The 21,806-nt window shown below is 47.5% G+C and overlaps 7 protein-coding genes across 7 annotated transcripts; 4 read left to right on the top strand and 3 right to left on the bottom strand.

The window, feature by feature from the left end:
- Positions 1-3,025: 3,025 nt before the first annotated feature.
- On the bottom strand, positions 3,026-3,732 carry INS49_007436 (uncharacterized protein; the record flags this gene model as incomplete). Its single annotated transcript, XM_043168201.1, has 2 exons — positions 3,026-3,432; positions 3,528-3,732. The coding sequence occupies 2 exons, from the start codon at positions 3,730-3,732 to the stop codon at positions 3,026-3,028; spliced, it is 612 nt and encodes a 203-aa protein (XP_043016877.1).
- Positions 3,733-4,819: 1,087 nt separating this feature from the next.
- INS49_007437 (uncharacterized protein) lies at positions 4,820-6,404 on the top strand (the record flags this gene model as incomplete). The annotated part of the gene is made up of 4 exons (XM_043168202.1): positions 4,820-4,854; positions 4,910-5,023; positions 5,091-5,849; positions 5,912-6,404. 4 exons carry the CDS (start codon positions 4,820-4,822, stop codon positions 6,402-6,404), a joined length of 1,401 nt encoding a protein of 466 aa, XP_043016878.1.
- A 1,986-nt stretch (positions 6,405-8,390) lies between these two features.
- Positions 8,391-9,235, top strand: INS49_007438 (uncharacterized protein; the record flags this gene model as incomplete). The annotated part of the gene is made up of 2 exons (XM_043168203.1): positions 8,391-8,561; positions 8,645-9,235. 2 exons carry the CDS (start codon positions 8,391-8,393, stop codon positions 9,233-9,235), a joined length of 762 nt encoding a protein of 253 aa, XP_043016879.1.
- Positions 9,236-10,534: 1,299 nt separating this feature from the next.
- On the bottom strand, positions 10,535-12,365 carry INS49_007439 (uncharacterized protein; the record flags this gene model as incomplete). Its single annotated transcript, XM_043168204.1, has 3 exons — positions 10,535-10,999; positions 11,060-11,376; positions 11,429-12,365. The coding sequence occupies 3 exons, from the start codon at positions 12,363-12,365 to the stop codon at positions 10,535-10,537; spliced, it is 1,719 nt and encodes a 572-aa protein (XP_043016880.1).
- A 2,218-nt stretch (positions 12,366-14,583) lies between these two features.
- Positions 14,584-15,533, top strand: INS49_007440 (uncharacterized protein; the record flags this gene model as incomplete). The annotated part of the gene is made up of 2 exons (XM_043168205.1): positions 14,584-14,859; positions 15,192-15,533. 2 exons carry the CDS (start codon positions 14,584-14,586, stop codon positions 15,531-15,533), a joined length of 618 nt encoding a protein of 205 aa, XP_043016881.1.
- A 518-nt stretch (positions 15,534-16,051) lies between these two features.
- INS49_007441 (uncharacterized protein) lies at positions 16,052-18,467 on the bottom strand (the record flags this gene model as incomplete). Its single annotated transcript, XM_043168206.1, has 10 exons — positions 16,052-16,467; positions 16,528-16,557; positions 16,610-16,687; positions 16,744-16,786; positions 16,838-16,916; positions 16,973-17,008; positions 17,064-17,244; positions 17,304-17,490; positions 17,542-17,910; positions 17,958-18,467. The coding sequence occupies 10 exons, from the start codon at positions 18,465-18,467 to the stop codon at positions 16,052-16,054; spliced, it is 1,929 nt and encodes a 642-aa protein (XP_043016882.1).
- Positions 18,468-20,960: 2,493 nt separating this feature from the next.
- Positions 20,961-21,686, top strand: INS49_007442 (uncharacterized protein; the record flags this gene model as incomplete). Its single annotated transcript, XM_043168207.1, has 1 exon — positions 20,961-21,686. The coding sequence occupies one exon, from the start codon at positions 20,961-20,963 to the stop codon at positions 21,684-21,686; it is 726 nt and encodes a 241-aa protein (XP_043016883.1).
- Between the last annotated feature and the right edge of the window lie 120 nt (positions 21,687-21,806).

Consider the following 21,806-nt stretch of genomic DNA (forward strand, 5'->3'; position numbering starts at 1 on the left):
TAAGCTAAAGAAAGGATACTTAATAAGTATAATATAAATAAAAGAGGATATATTAAGAAATTATTAAAAAATTAAGAGGATATTAATATATTAAGGTAATAATTTCTTAATAAAAAAGGGTAGTTGCAAAGAAAGTATAATAAGCATAAGAAAAAATAGCTAAAGGATTAAATTATAAAGAGGTTAAGGGATTATATAGGTATTAATTATATTAAGGAAGGCTTTTTAGCTAAGGATAAGATAAAGTTAAGGGGGGTAATTAATATAAATAAAGAAATAATTGCAAGGATAGTAGAAAGATTATATAAAGGTAATAAAATAATGCATGCAATAAGTATATTATAGTAATAATATAATATTAAAAAGAAGGAATTATAAAGAAAAATGTAATTATAAGGAAGTTATTTTAAGTAATAATAATAAATATAATGTAAAGGTAATAGCTATAATAAGTAATATTAATACATTAATAAAAATACATTATAACTTAAGGCTAATAATATATATAACTTATATATAATTATAATATATTAATAAAAAACTATATATATAATAACAATATTACTATATTATAATAGCTTATAATATATATAATATATACTTTGCATTATATTATATTAAGCATAATATATAAATATAGCTAATATAAGAATGAAATGAATAATTATTGCTCCTTAAGTGGATAGATATAGCCTTAAAATAAGTATATAATAAGGGTAAATATATAATTAACATAAAATTATAAAAGCCCTGGGTTTAATCCTTATTATATATAATATAAAAGTAAAAAGGGAGTTATATAATAAGCTTAAGTTATTGCTTAAGCTATAATATATGCCTATATTAAGCTTATATTACACCTAACTTTTTTATATAATAAGGCATATACTTAAAAGATAGATTTAAAGTTAAGCCTTTTTAAGGCTTAATTTACTTCTTAAATATTATAATTTATAACTCCTTTTAAGTACCTTTTAATAAATGCTTAAGGCTAACTTATAATAATTAATAATATAAAATTTTTAATTTATTAAATTTTATAATATTATATTAAATAATTAAAAGTTTTTATAAATTTAATTAACTTAATGATAAAAAATATATAAGAAATTTAAAACTTAAAGAATTATATATTTATTATTAACTTAAATTATAAAAACTACTTAATAAACTAAGGTTTTCTTTAATATTTTATAAGAAATAATAATAAAAAAAAGCTATATATTTTTTTAAGAAATTAAATTAAAAACTATATTATTTAAGCTTAAAAAAAGAGAATCTTAAATAACTTTTAATAAGTTATTAAAAAAAACCTTAATTTATTAAGCTTTTAATTCTTATATTTAATTATAATTAAAGATAATATTTTAAGTATTTTTTAAAAATTTAATTAAAAAGTTAATAAAAAACTTATTATTTAAATATTAAATCTTTTTTTTAAAATTATTTAAATTTAATTATTATTAAACTTTATAAAAAGAAAACCTTATTAACTTAAAATAAAAAAGCTATAAAAAAAATAAAGATAAGTATTTCTTTATATTATTTTAATTAAAAAAATAATTTAAAAAAACCTTATATAAATTAAAATAAAAGAAAAGCTAAATTAAAAAGATAAAATAAGTAATGAAAATTATTATATAAAGAATATATTACTTAAAAAAAGATTTTATAATAATAACTTAATAATATATAAAAAAAGTAAATTAATATTAATAAAATAACTTAAACTTAAAAAGTATAATTAACTTAATTAATAATAATTAAAAGAAAAAATTTAATTTAAATAATAATAATAATTAAAATAATTAAAATAATTAAAGCATTAATTAAAAAAATATATTAATTAATTATATAATTAATAAAAATAAAACTTTAAAATTAAAAAATAAGAATAATAATAACGGCTTAATCTTTATTTAAATTTATATTTAATATTTTATTATTACCTTAATTATTATTAAATATAATAAAATAAATAAAAATAAATAAACTTATAACTTTTTAAAAATATTACTTTAATTAAAGAATTAATAATTAATTAAAAATGTTATATTAAGTTTATTAACTTAATATAATATTTAATATAATTTTAAAGTTATAAAGGGGTTAATAAAAGTTTATAATAATAATAAAAAACTTAAAGAAAGATTTTATAGCTTTTTATAATAATATAATTCTTTATAATTATTTTTTTTTAAAAAAAATTAAAATAAAAATAATTATTAATATTTATTTATTATTATTAAAAACTTAATTTAAAATAAATATTTATAAAGGTTAATATAATAATATAAGCTTTTATTTTATTTTAATATAATAAATATAATAACTTATAATTTAAATTAATATTAACTTTTTTCTTAATTTATTAATAAAAGTAAATTAAAAATAAAAAATATATATATTTATAATAATATTATTATAATTTAAGCTTAAGGTTTTGCTATTAAAAAAAGGGGGTTTATATAATATAAGCAAGGGTATTTAGCCTTTAAGGGCCTTAAATAAGTAATTTTTAGCTTTAAAGGTAAACTTAAACCTATTTAAGCAATACATACCCTAAATCTCTTAATCTACTTGCATTATTTCCAGTGCGATAAGTTTTCTTATACGGGTTATAGAGTTTCATAGTCTGCCTTATGCCTGTAGAAAGCCTCACCCCTGTCCTTCTCAGGGGGGCTCGTGCGCAGAGACGGTCCAAGCTGCCTGGCTGCCAACCTTGGGGGGCATGTTTCCAACACGTGCCAAACCGAGCGTCTCCCACGCAAAGCTTCTACTGTATCGCGTCTCGTTCAACAATGGGTATCACCAGCACTGTAAATCCACCTCGTTGCCATCTCCGGACCAACAGGCTTGGAAGCACCTGTAATTGCGTCCACGACATAGAGTGATTCTTCTTTGAAGTTTTGCCTTGTGGCCTGGGACCCTTTCAAACGATGAGGCGGCGCAGTTATCCTTCACAAGCAAGACGCAAGATGCGGATGAGACAGTGAACTTGGTAGCTCCAGCTCCAGCTCCAGACTCAGACCGTCGTGCCAGGTATCCTCCAAAACATCCTCCCGCCATCCCACCATGCGAGCGGGTTACCCTCCCCCCTCCCCACACGCCCATCTTCGAGGTTAAAGCCACACTTCAGGTAGAACGGCTCCTTGCCCTTGGAGCTGATGACAGATGCGCACACCCTTTCCTCGTCCGCACGGTCCAGCCCCCACTTCACGATCAACCGCCCGACCCCTCTGCCCTGGTGCTCCGGGTGCACGGCCATGATCTCCAGATTCCAGCACTCGGCCCTGTCGCCTGCCCACGAGTCTGCTACCAGCGGCATCGCCCGCTCGATGACGTCCTCCTCGGCCGGGTCGGCGGCGCGGTTCGGCCAGATGCGCGCATGGATCTTCATGGCTGCTGCCATGAGCGGACGGGCGTATCTTCCTGGTTGCGAGCGAGAGGTATCAGGGTCAGATGAGCAGATTGAAAGCGGGTGAATATGTATGCATGTGTGTGAGAAGTGAGTGTCGCTGACTTACGAGGGTCGAACCAGCCGTATCTCATGCCCTTTCCGCCGTCTCCCATCCTTGACCACTGCCCGCACCCAGCGATCACCTCCTTGCCCGCCTCGTCCTTGACCACGGCGACGATGAATCGCCACTTGGGGTCAAAGTAGTGAGGTCGCGCCATCCTCACCCAGTGCAGGTCGAAGTCATTGGGGTACTTCTGGCGACTGGGGTGCATTCGTTCGCCCTATCAGCTCATCATCCCAAAAGGCCAGGGAGTTCAGGCGGGCTATTTCGGGTATCTCGTGGAAACGAGCTTCACGAACGTGGGGATATAACATGGCACCGAAACTATTGCCGGGCAGAGCTGGAAAGAAGCATCTGGGTTACTGAAGGCCCTTTAAGACCGCTCTCTGCTGAGTGGAGGCACACTCAAAAGCAGAGCACAGAGAGCCTTGGGGAGCCACTCGAGGCGTCGGCGGAGCATGCATTAATATGGAGGCGAACGTGTGGGATTGAGACCCGCTCAGTGAAAAATGCTGCATAAAAATAAAACAGCAGACAAAATCGCCCCCGTGCCTCAGGCCGGTACGGAGTATGGCACCACTTCAAGCAGACCTCCCCGCCGGTCGACTCGCCGGTGGGAGGGAAGGACATGCAAGAAATAACGGACAACAAGTGCAGGGCCCACTCAACCGCATGCAGGTGTGTTTGCTCCGCGGGCTGGGCAGAAGAGGAGTTGCATTCTCGTCGTGTGGAGAACGGTGTGGAGATCTCAACAGTGTGCCGTTGGTTACCAACAGGTGCAGAGCTTTCCCTGTTTCGACGGTAGAGACCTTGCAGCCCGTCCCCAGCAGCACCTCGGAACGGCCAGGCTGTTGCAGCTGCGTGTGACGCGAGATTGCTTATCAGGGGGGGGGAGGCTTGCCTTCTGCTCATATAACAGAGAATCTACTCGGTCCACCGGGATGTCATTTTTTGAATTCCGGCATTCACATGTTCCTCACCCTCGGTTCTGACAGCCTCTCCTTTCCATTCAACGACGCCTCCATCTTTCGCTCGCCGTCTCTTGTAGAATATGTTTTCCAAAGATGGCGCCAAACCCGACATGCACGTCGGCCAAGTGCCAGTCGATGCCGGAGATGCCCATCGAAGTAGCAAAGGGGGGACCGCTGACGACCAAATCGACATGTTCAGGATGGGCAAAGTGCAAGAATTGAAGGTCTGCTTCGATCATGGCAAAAAGTCAAAAAGAATAACTTGTGAAATTGGCTAACGTCTTCTTTCAGAGGAACTTTCGATTCGTCACCATTTTTGGATTCACCATGATTACCATGGCGACGTGGGAGGCTGCTTTCTCGTCAGTTCATTCATTGTAACCATGCCTCTTGTTGCCCCTCCTAACAAGTGATCAGCGTCTCTATTACCGGTCTGGTCAACGGCGGCACAGCAGGCCTGATCTGGATGTTCTTCATCACTTGGATGGGCTTCATCCTAGTCAATACCTCCATGGCAGAAATGGGCTCGATGTGAGTAGATGCTTCAGTGTCTGCGGCGTCGCGGCTGGCAGGACGTTGACATTGGCGGGACTCTCAGGGCGCCCACCAGCGGTGGCCAGTACCACTGGGTGTCAGAATTCGCCCCAAGGCAGCACCAGAAGTTCTTGAGCTATGTCATGGGCTGGATTTGTGTGCTGGGGTGGCAGGCCTCCTGCGCATCCACTGCCTACATCTCCGGTACTATGATACAGGGGCTCATAGTCTTGAATAACTTGGACACCTACGTCCCAGAGCGCTGGCACGGCACTCTCCTCACCATGGCAGTCGCTGCATTCTCCGTCGTATTCAACACCGCCTTTGCCCGAAAGCTCCCGCTCTTCGAGGGTATTGTCCTCATCATCCACATTTGGGCCTTTATCGGCATCCTCGTTGCGCTCTGGGTCCTCTCCCCCACTGCGGACGCCAAGTCCGTCTTCACGACCTTCACAGACGGCAGTGGCTGGGGTAATACGGGTGGGAGCACGCTCATTGGTATCTCCGCCGCAGTCCTTACCTTTTTCGGCGCAGATGCTGCGGCCCACATGTCTGAGGAGCTGAAGGATGCCAGCAAGACCGTCCCCCGGGCAATGATCTCCACTACCGTGGTCAACGGCCTGATGGGATGGGTGATCGTCATCACCTTCTGCTTCTGCATAGGCGACACTCTGGCCGAGATCGTTGACTCACCTACCGGGTTTCCGTTTATCGAGGTCTTCTACAAGGCTACCGGCACCGTCGGAGGCGCCACTGGAATGACGGTGTTCATAGTCGCAATGAACATATCCGCCAATCTCGCCGGCGTCGCGACTGCTTCGAGGTGAGTGTGGTCTCCTTGCGAGCTCAGTGCTTGCCCACGACTAAATCTGACATCTGCCCCAGACAAATGTACGCCTTTGCTCGAGATGGCGGCCTCCCAGGGGGTCCATGGCTGGCTCATGTCTCGCCCACTTGGAACCTTCCGTTTAACTCCATCTTCGTGACGTTCATCACCACATCCCTTTTGTCCCTCATCAACATCGGCTCAGTCACCGCCTTCAACTCAATCACGTCACTTGCCACCAACGCCTATTTAACGTCATATATAGTCTCCATCGGCTGTATGATCTGGAGGCGGGGGACGGGCAGTCCCTTGCTCCCGTCAAAGTTCAACTTGGGGAAATGGGGCCTTCCGGTGTACCTTGCCGCCGAGCTTTTCCTGGTGTCTGCATTTGTTCTCTGCTTCTTCCCCATGAGCCCGAATCCAGGAGCTGAGGCGATGAATTACAACATTGTAATCTATGGTGGGGTGGTCATCTTTTCAATGATCTACTATGCCTTCCAGGGAAGGCACCAGTACGATGGACCAGTCGAGTACGTTCGCAAGTTAGAATAAGGCCTCCATACAGGCGGCGAATGGAACCAACTCATTCAGCTCGGGCACTTTCCTTCGTCCGGTCCCGAGGTCGGGTCCTGGGAAGAAAATGAATTACCGATAGGATCATGACCAAACACAAGTGTCTCATAAAAAAAATGACTACAGGATTTCAAATGCCGAGCCCCTGCATGTTGATGCCACCAGGAGAAGAATCCCCGTAAACTTGAGATGCAAGGTTCGATAGACTTCTGACAAGCCGTGCATCACCCCTGACACTTGAGGCACAGGCGGTCCACGGCCCATCTCCTTCGATGGGGACCACATACAGAGATTCAGCAGTTGGATCAATATCAAGAGTATGTTCCGCCATTGGACTACACCTTCCCCATAAACACTGCAAAAGATCGGGAGGGACCGATGAGGCACGTAGGCGACTCGGGAGGCATCCGGAACAAGGGGTTTTGACGATCATATCCACACAGTGAAGCCGACTGTGCTTGAATATCCCGGTGGTGCACCATACCGCATTGATATCCCGCCGAAGATTTATGGTTGTTGGCTCAGGGGTCCTGATAGTCATTCGCGGGTTGTCTTTGCGCTCTCCCCGGATATCTTGTAAAAGCTGTGCGGTGCCTTTGGCTTTATTGTGGGTCATCGCCTCTACGACCTGCCTCTCTCAGTACCAACCAGGTTGAGAAAGGCGACCCCCGCACGTACTTTTGCCCATGTCTTCCAGCGCGGGATCCTGTCACCCATGCATATAATGCCCAAATTTCGGTGAAGAACGGTCGAAAGGATTTATTCCCGGGTGTTGCTATGCCCACCTAAGGGGCACAATCACTTAGCGAGTCTCAACAATGACGAGAAATACACCGGTTGCTGGGGCCTGTTCGGTGGCGTTGTGTTGCGTTGAAAATCAAACACTCATACAACCCCGACCAACGACAGCAATCGTACATGTGATGTATCACTGGCATCAAAATTATTGAACAAGTACACGCGGAAAATCACCGTATGTTTTTTGGTGCCAAAGGAAGCAGGAGACCTGGTGACCATCGTGCGTCTCGAGCAGGGCGATTGAAGGTGCACGCCATTCCACGACCTGTGGTACCACTCAGCGCTGTGCTTGCCCAGCGATATTGACCGAATCAGCATTCTGAGCTGCCGCGAAGCATTTTGAAGAAGATCCACTATTTAAATTGAGAAACCGCTCGGTATTTCGATTGTCATCTCAACTGCAATCGCCGAGAAAGTTGAACTGACGCAGCCGTCTCTAACCAACACCTGCAAAAGTACCCTGTTTGACACAAGCCCCTTAACTTTGTTTTGATCAGGATGATGCCATATGCCCGCTCAGTCTAGATAAATAATCAATTTATGGGTCCATAGTCGACTGGGCCGCATCGCAACTCACCACTTAAGCCACGACTTCCGAGACAAATCCCTAAGCGTGGAAATCCTGATCCAGCCTCGTTGCCATTCCTCAGGCAGGCTCCTGTAATCGTCTTGAGAGCACCGAGCCATCATGCAAATCACCCCTGGCTTCTCCGCGATCTCGTCAGAAGACCATGCGGGGTACGTGTGGATCGTAACAACACTGGGGGCTGTTTATAGCTGCATGACAGTTTTGGTCCGAGGAAGGATCAAATGGGGTTTATTTGGCCTCGACGACTACCTCATCGGCCTCGCTACAGTACGTTAATCCATCAATGCAAACATGTATCATTGAATCTCATCTCAACAATGTCCGCATGTTTAGGTTTTGTACCTTGCGCAGTGTGGTGCCGTCTTCTATGGTCTCAAGAATGGTCTTGCGCAGTCAAGTCACACTACGCCATCAGAAAGACTTAGAGAGTCCGGAAAGGTAAGCATTTGGGTACTATCCCTCAACGCATCCAAACATATGGGATTTCTCTATCTTACCACATGTAGGCATTCCTTGCCTCTGAGACACTGTCCATACTGTGTCTTTGCTTGTCCAAATGCTCGTGTCTCGCCCTCATCATGCGCGTCTTGCGGCCGGCCAAGGTTGGGATCAATATAGGATGGAGATTCTGCATCGGCGCTTTTGTTCTCAGCGCAGCTTGGGGAGTCGGCTCCGCAATCGGCGTCGGTGCTGGATGTGAAGGCAGAAGTGTATTGTTCGTCAACAGCAGTTTGGAATGTCCGGAACAGGTAAGCCAGCCCGATACCTAAGATTTCAAACTCCACGTCCTCTGACATTGCGAGGAAACACCCCTCAGCACCTTCGATGGCAGATTATCACAGCACTCGACGTCATCACCGACGTGTTGCCCTCCCTCATTCCTGCAGCGCTGGTCATTCCTCTCAACATGCCGCTGGGAGACAAACTTCAGGTCTGCGTTGCATTCGGGTTCCGCCTGATCGTCATCCCCTTCTCGGTCCTGCACCTCTCGAGCATCGCGGATTTTGTGCAATCTACGGACCCGCCACTGGAAAGCACCGCGGCTCTGACCATGCAGCAGATCATGCTATTCAGCTCGCTCCTCACATCCACCATCCCCAACATGAAAGGCTTTATGAGTTCCTTTTCGATGGGCATGGGCGTCAAGCTGTTCGAGTCTGAGGCAAAAACAAACCCGTCGCAGCAGTCATATGCGCTACAGACGATCGGTGGCAGCTCAACCATCAAACCGCCCCGCAAAAGTGGCTACGTGAGCAGGGTGAGACCAGCCAAGAGCAGAACAGACGTTCACATATTGCCAACTGATGGATCTGCCTACGAAATGGGCCGCGCCGATTCCGACAGCCAAGCAAATGCTGATGGGGGCAGTAACGCTAGCCGCCGCGGGAGCCAAGAGCGGATCATCGGGAAGACGGGTTCATAGGCAGTTATCTTCTCTTTAAATTATCATTCTCAATTGAACTGGCAGGAAACTCTCATTAATTCCAGGAGAATCTGCTGCTGCGAAAGGACAGACTCTCACGGAAACCAAGAACTCGCGCCGATTTTGACGCAATAGGGGGAGCCAGAGTACGCCCACCCAGCATCCAGCGTTAGCCCACCCAGTATAAGGAAATTAGCTATATGCATTATAAAATATTAGTATTATAGGGTTATTAATAAAATATAGTTATAATTATCTTTAAAAGGGTTTTATAATTATTTCTTTATTTATAACTTTAAAGTTACTTTTGCCCTTTTGCCCTTTATGCCTTCTTCTACCCTTTACCCTCTTGACGCCCTCTGCCCCCTTGGCGCCCTTTGCGCCCTCTCTGCCCTTTGCCGCCCTCTGGGCGCTCTGGGGGCCTTTAGGCGCTCTAGGCTTTTTAGGCTTATATTTTTAAAGTATTGCTTAAATTAAAAAATAGCTATCCTAGCTTTTTATATATAGGGTAAACTTTATGCTTATTTAAAAAAGTACTTAATCTTATTAATATAATATTAAGAAAAGGAAGTATTAAGTAGGCCAACGCTGAAAGCTGGGTAGGCGTACTGTGGAAGCTGGGTGGGCGTACTCTGGCTCCAATAGGGGAAGCGCTCATCACCCCCCCCCCCAACCCTCCCCGGTGGACCTTGATCAAATTCAATGGAGAAAACCAAGTGTATCTGCAGGTTACGCATGACAGCATTTTAGGGTCGAGTCCATATGAGTGGGAGTAACATAGTGGTAGCATCCCCTGCATGGTCGATCCGGTTGAGCCCGGTGTGGTACGACAAGGTGTCGCGCACCCAGAGGAAGTAGATGTAGTATGAAGAGGTCACGGCTCATAATATGCTTGATCGTCGATTCGCATGTCAGCGCCCACTTTCGCGTAATCTCAGAACGGGCGATTTTCTGAAGTTGATCCATGAGCATCCTCTCCGGCCGGTGAGCGTTGTACTTCCTGTACAAACCGCCCAGCTACCTCGAGTGCACGCGGATGACATCCTCGCTCCCAAGCGGGTTTTCCTGCAGTTCTGCTTGTCGCATGGGGAAGCGCATGAACGGAAAGACTTCTGTAGCGTTAAGTTGTTCGGTATCTGAGAGAACAGTAGTCTAATTCCGGAATATCAAATACACGCAAGTCGTCGGCGTTGATCACAGAAATGGGCTACTATGGAACCCCGCGCGCGAAGAGGCGTAAAGATGTAGCTATATTGCCCAGCGGGTATTATATAATTGTTGACCGCTGTAATAAACATCTCACAACACCTTCTGCAGTTGTTCGCCATGCGCCCTCTTACCCTCGATAAATATAACGGGCGGCGTAAATCTCCTCCTCCCGTGGAAAAGGTACGCCACCACACTGATCAATATCACCGCGGCCCAGATGGCAGGCGCCCAGTTCGCATCAACAGCCGTAGTGGGGTTCGAGTACGGCAGGCAGCTGAGCACGACGATGAATAGTGAGTAACCCACGGCGAAGGCGTTGATGGGCAAGCCGAAACGTCCCAGACTCCACCTCGCCGGAGGCAGCTGGTGTCCCTGGATCCGCCGCAGGAGCACGCAGCCGATGGAGAGCATGTATGTCGACATGAGGGCGAGGAGCGAGACGGAGATGATTATGTTGAAGGCGGTGTCGGAGCCGAGGGTGATGAGGCAGAGCAGGAGGGCGACCAGGGATGAGAGGTAGATGGCGTTGAATGGCATGTCATATTTGTGGTTCATCTGTCAAGGTGATTAGCGTCGTAGGTACCAATATCTGTTGGCGGTGGTTCCAAAGCTTACGCGAGAAATCCAGGCGGAAAACGGAAATCCGCGATCTCTTGCAAAGGCCCAAACCTCGCGCGATGTCGTTGCAAGTGCTGTCACGTTACCAGCGTAGATGAGGACAAACAGCACGATGGCCAGGAACAGGGCCACCCCCACGCTCCCTGTCGCCGAGAAGAGGTTCAGATAGGGCAGATCGGCCTCGAGAATAGAGTCGATAGGTCCAATGGCATAGAGCATTGTGATGACCATCACGAAGGCCATAGAGATGTTGAATACATAGGACCACCACATAGCCCGGGGAACGGTCAACGAGGCATCGCGTACTTCCTCAGCTGCAGCTGGATGTCAGGTTAAGTCGATCCTTGCGTGTGGAATAGGACTTACATATGTGAACAATGGTGTCCGATCCCAGCATCGACCAGATGATAGAGACCTGATTAAGGAGGCACACCGTCCCATGATTGGTCCAGCCACCGTTGTTCTGGAAATCCAAAAACACCTCCCTGCCTCCGTTCAAAGGCCGACACATGCCCCAGAATATGCCAATAAACACAATAAAGCCCACAGTGTGCCCAATCAGACTGACCACCTCGATCGTCGGGAGAACCCGCGTTCCCAGCGTGTTCAGCACGATAGTCAACAAGAACAGCCCCAGAAGTATGAGGAAGATCTGCCAGCTGGTGAAGACGAGGTCCGGGTACGTGATGTTGACGCAGACGCGCACGAGGTCGGCGCACACGTACACGCTGCCCGCAAGACTGGCGATCCACCCCAGGCTAGTCATCCAGCCCGACGCATAGCTGGCCTGCTTCTGCCAACCTGCCGGCGCGAACTCGGACACCCAGTGGTACTGCCCTCCGGCGGTGGGGCTCATGCTGGACATCTCGGCGAGCGACAGGACGACCGAGGAGTAGCAGAGGACGGAGCCGACAAAGGTCCAGAAGAAGCCGCCGTAGCCGGTCGTCGCGATCGAGGGCGACATGGAGACGATGACGAACTCCCAGGTCGCCATGTAGATGGACACGAAGCCGAAGGTGGACCAGAAGGAGAAGTTGCGCTTGAACTGCTGGGCCTTGCCCAGGCGCACCATGTCGGCCTCATCCTGGGAGACGAAACCTGTTGAGGCTGTCGCCTCGGCCGCGGCGACGTCGACGTAGTCGTCCTTCATGGCGGAGGAGAGGAGTGGGATCCAACCGTCGGAGGCAGCCGGTTCTCTCTCTCGCTGGTGGCGTCTGGCCGTTGCAGACGAAGAGAAGAAGGGCGGACGAGGGAGGACGGAGAGGATGAAGTCGATGACGGGCCCAACGTGGAGCAGGGACATGCCCACATTTTTGTTCGAGTAGTTGGAGATGGAAAAGCCGGTTGTCCAGGCCCAACGGCGGATCCTCGGTCGTGGTCCGTATCAGGGCATCGAGGGCCGTGCCGGACTGTCTTGCAAGCATCATTAGCGCCGTAGATGCGGTGGTATCGCCAATTTGCCGGGAGCCGCCGTCGACTTGGCCTGCAGTCTCGACCCTAAGACACGCAGCGGCTAGCAGGGGTTTGCAGGACATTCTGGAGTAGCAGAGTTCCGGACCGTCTGCCCCTGTACCCAGTAATGCTTCTGCCTGCTGGGCTCGTCTAGGCCTTTGTACCTTTTTTTTTTTTGGGTCTACATTCCATTGCAACTGACGGTGTTGAAGAATGCTATTTGGATCAAGTTTACTAAAGTTCCATAAAGATATGTCGTAGCCCTGCATAGTCATGTTATGCACTGAAGAAGTACGTAGCAAAGCATAGGCACAGGATAGGGTACAGTTGATATGGGGAAGCGTATCCAAGTGGTTTGTAGGGTTCTACTTATTCCAGGCGTGCTGTGTAGGGCTGGCGGAGGGTGGAAAGAAAATCAGCCCCTCCCGCTGGTTTTCCCGTTAAAAGGAACAGGGAAGTGTAAGCTAGGAACGTCTTACCTAATGTGATACAAAGGTTCACATCGGGAATCGCAGCGCTATGAGGCTCGCATCACCTGCATTCTGCCTTGCTACGCCCCGCTTCCAGTAGCAGTGACACGTCAGCTGTCAACCTTTCTCTTGACCCTCAACTAGAGACACGCATTTCTTGTTCCGTTACTATGATTCATTGGCATTAATGATGTCTAGTATCGGATCATTTTCTTGGAAGACCATTTTCGAATCTACTTGACACCGGCGGAGGCAGCGTTTAGCGCTGTCTTTGGCCTGTCCCACGTGGTAGACCTTGACGAATATGTCTGTGGACAAGCTCCGAGAAGTCAGTTATTCGCAGTCATGGGATACCTTCAGGGCCTTGGCCAAGACAGCGATTTAAAGTGGAAAGCGGCACGAGACCATGATGAGGACGACCACCCATCGTCTGCTTTACGCAGGCTCTATGCCCCGAAGCTAGCGAACCTCGAACTACCCGTGAGACGACGATCAGTCTGTCCTCCACTGGACCTGCCCTCGACAGCACGCTCCGACTCAATGCCGGTACATGAGAGAGCGGCATCAGATGTGTCGACTCTGCCTGAAGATGCGAATCCATTCTATCATATACGGTCGTCGATGGGAACGATGGGAAAATTGAGCCTACAGGACAGTGGAGGGATGTCAAGGAAGATGGCTCTCCGAGTCATTCGTGAAAGCACTGCAGGAGAGCATATCCAAGGAGACAAAACACCATCAGAGTTGGAAAGGGATGGTACCACCAGCAGCGCTTCCCTTCCAGAGACAAGTCCCCCAATCTCGATTCGAAGCCATATCGCGGCGCAACTTAAGGGACCAGACCAGGACAGAAATGGCATGCGCGTACGTCATTCTCATGACTTTGGCCCCCCTGAAACCTCAAATGCAACGTGTCGGCACACAATGGAGAGGGGAATTACCGATCATTATTTGCCTACGATTGCAAAGGAAATGGAGAATGATCGGTCGCTTCCAAAGCACGGAAACATGGCCTCGTGTATTCGCCAGCGCAAACACAGACCAGTGTTTGGAGAGCCTCCAAAGTTTCCAGTACAAGACTTTCATGGCAGTTGTCTTCCGGGCCAAGATGCTCAGATACTTGCCGCAATTCCTCGGAACCACCACCGACAGGAAGCACTCGACTCTTTCAATGGGCATTATTTCCCTCCACTCTTGGCTAAGAATTATCACGCCAAAACCGGAGCCAAGGGCATACTACCCGTGGTTACCGAATCCAAACCACAGGACCCTTATGCGTCTATGAATGGTGGTTCGTTTTCGAAATTCAAACCCGCTCGACAGCATCGAGTGGATGATGTGATGACGTCGGGAGGATGCTTTGACAAGGGCGCCCTGACGACATCAGGAAATGGCCAGATGCCGCTGCTGCACACCGGGAATGGGAGGGCATCGACGTACGAGGACCCCTATAGGTCGGAGCAGAGACCCATGGGGTGGGCTGGCCGCCCCAATCCCGATCTTCACCCAGCCTTCGCTCCAGGAGGAATTAGAATGCCAGCGGCGGCCCCCAATGTGTCGTCACCTCCCCCATATATGGGGCTGCCACTGCCCCCGCCCATGGAAGGACCATTAAGCCATGCAGATGTGAAGGAAACAGCACTTCCTCGAGCGTCCAACGGGTCACGCAACAACAGTCCTCACCAGTACGGCAACCAGGGGCACGTCCGGGTGGTCCAAAGCAGGCCCAAGCCCCAATGCTGGGAGCATGGATGCAATGGCCGCCAGTTCTCGTCCTTTAGCAGTCTCCTCCGCCACCAGCGTCAGAGGTCTGGTGACTTTGAGGCGAGCTGCCCGGACTGCGGCGCCAAGTTCAACAGGGTCTCCGCGCGGAACGTCCACCTGCTGCACCAAAAGTGCGAGAATAAGAGGCAGCCTTTGAAGATTTCCAATACTATCGATGGTACAAAAGGTATCAGCTCTACCATATCAAAAGACAGCTCCGCCGATGAGTGTGTGAGGCAGGCCAAACTTTTGGCCGACATGGGTGAGAGAAACCAGGGCCCTGCGCCTGTGCCACAGCAAGCCGCACCCATGGTACCTCCCGCTCCAACCAGCCAGAACCCACCATTCCCCATTTCTCGGCCGGTCAGTACCCTCGAAGGAGGGTCAACCTCTCCCTACCTCGTTACTGCTACCGCACTTTGCTAACTTCAGACGTGTGCTAGGAGTTCGGCCTTGATTATGTCAACCCGCTTGCAACCAATGACGTGCTGAATGACTTTGACTTTGACTCCTTCCTCCACGATAACGAAGGTGACGCAGGCGGGTTTGACTTTTCTTCTGCCGCTGCAAACTTCATGGATCCAGATTCAGAAGTCGAGACAGAGACTTCGACCGTGGAACAGCAACATGGCGGCATACGGGCGGCGATACAGAGGGTGGCCAGCCATCTCGACCCCAACGCGCCCATTCGGCTGCAGCCAAGCCCTGTATACTATCCTCCGCCGGCGGACGGGGGCGGCCTTATGGATCCGGCTTCCGCCCGCGCTGGCGAGAGGTCATCGTAAGAGTCTGGTGAATGAACTTTGACAAATCCAACAGAGAAGTGCCGTACAACTTCACAATGATCTCTGGGAAGAGTGGGCTCCAGACAACGGCTCTTAGCAAAGATTTCACAACAGAATTGATGCGGAGTTGAACGATGTTGATCACAACGGGGATGGCGACATGCCAAAATCCTCGCGAATTGTCGTAGCTCCGACCGGGATGAAGGCTGCTTTGCCTGAGTGACCAAGTATACCGACTCAGCGAGGAGGGGAAGTCGGCTTGACGTTTGGAAAGCGGACTTAGAATGCAGACTTGGAATGACGAGGACGCGATTTATCTTGTCATCTCTACTAAATACAAAGTGGAGGAGTGAGATAGTCTTTGAATTCGGATAGCATCAACGAGCGAAGCCCATTTGCCGTACACCACGGTGTGTTTTAGGACCTCCAGAGTTCTCGTCATGAACGCCACGCTCCGATCTATTTGACAAATGTGTGGGGCTGTCCCTTTGCGTGTAATATTTGATCAGCCTAGAAGCTTACCTTTCCCCCTTGTCATTCTGCCGCTCATCTGCTGAAAATCCTTCGTGCAAATCCTTCAGATATTGGTCAAACTTCTCTGCCTCAGCAATGACGGATTGAAGGTGCTTGTACCCGAGTGGTTGTTTTCGATACCTGGCCAGTTGTCTCGCGGTTGAAATCGCATTCCGAATCTCTCGACCATTTAGCTCGGGTTTGGCAAGGTTCTTGATGTGGCTTAGAATATCCTCTGCATCAATCTCGAGGTCAACTCGATTGTCCCCGTCAGCAAGGCGTTCCAGTCGAGATATGAAGTTTCTCCAGATTTCCAATCGTTGGCCGGGGTTTAAGTTTTGGTAGCGGAGGTTGAGTTGGATTCGTGACTTGAAGGCCTCGTCGAATATGCCCACACGGTTGCTTGTCAATATTAATATGCCTGAGTCAAGTTATTAGAAGTTGAATTTTTCGATGAATAGCGATAATCATTATGCTTTACCGTCGTAATACTCCAGCATTCGTAGAAATACTGTAGATGTCAGGGACAAATTGCGACGCTAGGCCATAGTAATGAGACTCACCTGAAACCAATGCGTTCCGGTCAAGGTTGACAAGTGAGCGTTGCTCAAGGAAGACGTCCGCTTCGTCCAACAGCACAACTTGAGCCAATCAGACAATTTCATGAGGCAAATCACCGATGTCAGTTGACACTTACCACAATCCCAAGTCTTTCCGAGCAAGAAGATAGTCTCGAGATACTGTCAAAGTTAGTAGACCGCAAGTTGCCTCGTCAACCAAGGGTAAATTACCTTTTCGACCTCTTCAGCCTTCGTTCCGATGTCTCCGCACGTAACACGATACAGGGGTTTCTTTGCCACTTCGGCGACACTAGCGCATATCAGACTTGTAACTGCCTGTCAAAGAAGTCGTTTTGTGTGTCGTACCTTTCTGCCGTCAGCGTTTTACCAGTCCCAGGTCCACTAGGTAGTCAGTTAGTTGTCGGGTTCTTTTTCTCGTAAGCTCTGCCTCTCGTACCCATGTAGCAGCATGGTCAAGCCGCTTCCTTTGCCACGGATCAAATCGGTGCTTTCCGCAGCATGTATCTGGTTGGTCACCACCGCTTGCACAAGCTCTTTCATCCGGTCTTCGATGACCAGAAACTTGAAAGCATCTGTGTTCCAGACGACGTCTTCAATGAGGTCAACGTCGAGTGTGACTAGATTTTTGAACCAGGTTAGTATCTTCAAAGATTCGGTGCATTTTGTCGAGCCATACCCCACTCCTTTTTCTGCATGTTGAACCCAATGATCGTTGGGGGAAGGCACAGAATGAATTCGTCTTCCAGAGGAGGGTCCGCTTTTGAGAGGACTTCTGTGCCGAGGTCGTCACAGTTTGCCGCCTTGTGCTCGTTGGGGTGCATCTGTTGCAAAGTCTTGGTGTCGATCATGAACCTTGAGTCTGTCTGGGTTTCTAATCAAAAGGTGTTGTTTCCTCCATCCATGTGAGAACTCACAGCAGTCCTAATTCCGTCGTCTACAAAGCTCTTGTAGCAAACGTAGTTGCGACCACGGCATCTCCAGAACATCTTCCCGCGCTCTCTGAGATTCTCGGTGACTCCAGAATCCTCATCTGAAAACTTCTTAGGGTGCGGGTTCAGCTCGCAAATCTTAAAGGCATGACTCAATGAAGGCAGACCACCGATTGGTAGAGAATATTGATTCCTTTGAAACTTTCCGTCAAAACTCCAAGAGGCTGTCGGGATAGAGGCCGAAAATCTATCAGAGCTCAGAGACGTGACATTCAGCCAGTTTGTAATCACATAGGCCTGCATTTTGGTTTTGGCGCTGCCTTGGGGTGTGGAGACGACAATCTCTCCTGGGACCTGTAACGGTCAGCGGCTATGGCGACGAGCCTGGTCAGAAGACCTACGTATATGTATCTCATGTGCTCGGCGGTAATTTCCCCATTCAAAATCAGATTGTCGACATCGGCCCATTCGTCTGCCATGCGATTGTGGATATATCCACAGAAGACGTCCAGGTGCTCCTGATGGATCTCTTCCAGATACTTTATGGCTTCCGCTATCTTGCGGCGACGATGATAGAACCACAGATATGGATAGTATATACCCGAATTGCTACTGTCGCTGTTGTCGCTAGATTCGGATTCGTTGTCGTAGTGGTGTCCCATGTCGTCTTCGTCATCTTCAACACGGCCGAATTTGGGATGTGGAATTCCCTGGAAGACGGCATTTGAAAGACTTGCCAATTTAGACCGCAACTTGTCTGAAACAATTTCAATCTGCTCTTCCACAAGCAAGGAGTCCGTATCGTTTCCAAAACGAGATCGAGTCGAGGGGTAAGATTTCTCCGCACAGCATATATAATCACGGAGAACGAGGAAACTGACGTCCTTGTTACGTTCCAGATAGAGCTCCATATTTCCCACTTGCCGGCTGCCCCTGAGATGAGAACGGTATGGGCCAACACGAACAGTCCAGGGCTCTTCAAGATACATCACACGCTCCCCAGTATTTGCGCAAGAGACACGGTGGATTACTTGGCAACGTAGAGGACCTTGTTGTATTGCCGATTGATTCTTCACTCGCTCTGCCTCTTTCAATTTTGCGGAAGCCGTTTGAAGCTCGTCAAAGACTTCTTTGTCTGTTGCAGTTGGATCGAGTTGTAGGAAGTGGCATATTTCATGCCGCCAGTCGATCATTATCGTCGTTTTCGGCGTATGGGCTGTTCGTGCCAGGTGAGATGAGTCCATTGATGGTTCGCGATCTGAAATACATGATCGGTCAATACCAACAAGCTTATGTTCAGCAAACATGAAACCTACCAGACCTGTGCTGTGTTCCTTGTGTAAGAGTGGTTTGACGGATTGGCAAAGCGCCATCTAGGTTTCTCGGAGACCTAGGTGCTTGGCGATCTCCATTTGAATGTTGGGATGTCGTTCCTCGAAGTCTTTCACTATGGTTCCCTCGGCGGGCACGCGAACCGAAACGACGCTCCATCATGTCGGCAGCAATTGATCTTAGTTTCAGATGCAAGTGCAGTTCACTAGACAGAATTCCTCTGCACCAAGAAAGACAAAAACTAGAAGATGGAATTGACGCGGCTGTATCTTACCCATCTTATCTCAAGCCTGACCCCTCTTTTTGTGTAACCTCAGTCAGGTGACATTGCATTGAAATGGCTTCCGACAGTGGATCTGACATGCACCTGGACACGCTAGACGTCTTCCCAGTTAAGGCGCGGAATCCTGCATGCCGTGTCCCCCCTACCTTACCTCTTTGAACTTGTCTCATGCGGCTGAAATCCACACTTTTCATAACCTGGGATTTGCAGATATATCAGCTTGAAATGAGAAAGTTATGGGGCTGGTCCTGGTTTCTGAATTCCATGCCTCAATCGAGCGCCACCTGGAAGAGTCACGCAAGACATGGATGGAGACTGGGCCCAGAACAGCACCAACTCCGGGCACGTCAGCAAAATTAGCTTTCGAAGGGATGCCAGCGGACTACTTAGACGCACTTCAAGACCTGTGCAACAAGGTCTCTGGTCAGTCTGTTAGGTACCCCCATAGGAATTATGCCTGGCTGATGAGAAGATGACAGCTTGCCTCAAGGTGGATGGCCCGAATTCACTGCAAGAGCTAGACAGCCTGGCCCTTCTCTCTCCGGCGCTGCTCTGGATGATTCCAGCCTTTTGCTTCTCTCCTCAGTTTTTGGATCCTCTCGATGCCGAACAAAGATGCGTCGCAATTCAAAAGACCAGATTAGGCCGAGAGGACAGCTTCACGGATGACATCTGGGACAAGGACTTGATTCATGATTGGGCAGGCTCCGATGACTCTCGGTTATTAATGCTGCAGGGCAATTCTCGTACAACCAAGCGCTTTGAACGATTCGCCGTTGAGATTGTCCACGCCTTAAAACCCAATCAACCTCTTCAACCTGTGCGGCTTGTTTACGTCCTTAACCAGCCTCGTACTCGTGGGGACCCCACCCAGTTGGTGCCGTCAGACTTGTTGCAACAGGTTGCAATCCAATGCTTACAATACGTAAGACCAAAGGCGCCTGTGAGCTTTCTCGTCGGTATTTTCGGAGGTTTTAAAACAGCAACTACTTCTCGAGACTGGTTTGGTATCTTGCAAGACATTTGTATGTTGATACCAAGTCTGTATATCATCATCGACCTCGCCGTTCTCGGCCGAAACCACGAAGAGACACAGTCATGGCTAGCAATTATTCGGGATATGTTCGACAATTTCAAAGCATCGAAGACGGGATGCCGTTTGAAAGTTATGCTTCTTTGCTGCCATAAGCTTTGGCCGCAAGCAGATGAAACTCTGGTCATCAAGGGGCCACCCGCTAGCTTGGCATCTTCAAACCGGCAAAAGACTCGCAAACAACTACGCAGAATTGTGGCAGACTCGGAAGATACATCTGTCCGCCGTAATGAGGAAATTGAAAGTGCTGGTGTACCTCAAAGTTCGTCTTCTAAGGCCGAAAGTCCATCAACATTGGGTGGAAGTTCTTCTGGTCAAGTACTCAGTCCTACCCCTGAGGGACTTTTCCAGACCACCCATCTGGACATCGATCCGCCGTGCCCATCAGAGCCGGAGCATAGGAGTGATTTCAAGATCGCGATTATATGCGCACTCACCTTGGAATCTGATGCTGTCCAAGATGTATTTGACAAGCGATGGGATGAAGTCAAGTACGGGAAGATGCTCGGTGACCCAAACCAATACACAACAGGAGTCATAGGGCGTCACAACGTCGTCGTAGTGCATATGCCAGGAATGGGAAAAAGCAATGGAGCAAGTGTCGCAGCAAACTGCCAAGCCAGCTTTTCGAACCTCGGGCTTGTCCTAGTGGTGGGAATTTGTGGCGGAGTGCCTTTCCCCGGAAGCGGAGCCGAAATGATTCTAGGAGATATTGTCGTCAGCGATGGACTGATCCAATACGACTTTGGACGCCAGTTTCCGGATAGGTTCGTCCGCAAGAACGACACAATAGCCGGGCCTAACTCCGAGATGCGGTCCTTTCTCGCCAAGATGAAGGGCCGCCGGAATATGAAGACACTACGAGAACGGACTGCCAGACACCTCGAATACCTCAGAAACGCCACAGAAATTGGTGCAATAGCGGACTATCCTGGAGCGTGCAGGGACAAGTTGTACGAACCAACATACCGCCACAAGCACCAGGCTGCCTCGAGCTGCGAAGTCTGCAGTAATTGTCAAACGAATAATGACCCCGTATGCGAGGCTGCGCTCACATTGGACTGTGAGAGTCTGCAATGCGATGACAGCCACCTTATTTCTCGGCAGAGACTGGCCGTTCTCGAGGATGGGAATAAGAGCCAAAAGACCAATGCTGAGCCAATAGTTCACTTTGGTCTTTATGCCTCTGGCGACAAGGTCATGAAGTCAGGAGAAGAGCGTGACATGATAGCAAAGGAAGAAGGAGTTATAGCCTTTGAAATGGAAGGAGCTGGGGTCTGGGAGGGCTTTCCCGGGCGCTGTCTGGTCATAAAGGCTGTCTGCGATTACGCAGACAGCCACAAGAACAAGAGATGGCAAAACTATGCAGCTGCAAGTGCAGCTGCGTGTACAAAGGCTCTTCTCGAATCCTGGATTCCTTAATCAGCAAAAAGCATTTGTTTTCTTGTCCCAAATTTAGGTCTGTTGATAGATCCATATATATTCTCAAATAGTCTCAAACTAGTTCCGACAAAGACAGCCTGAAAGGCAACTTTCGTATTG

Source organism: Diaporthe citri, assembly GCF_014595645.1.
Source record: "Diaporthe citri strain NFHF-8-4 chromosome Unknown scaffold_20, whole genome shotgun sequence".
In the NCBI taxonomy this organism is placed as follows: Eukaryota; Fungi; Ascomycota; class Sordariomycetes; order Diaporthales; family Diaporthaceae; genus Diaporthe; species Diaporthe citri.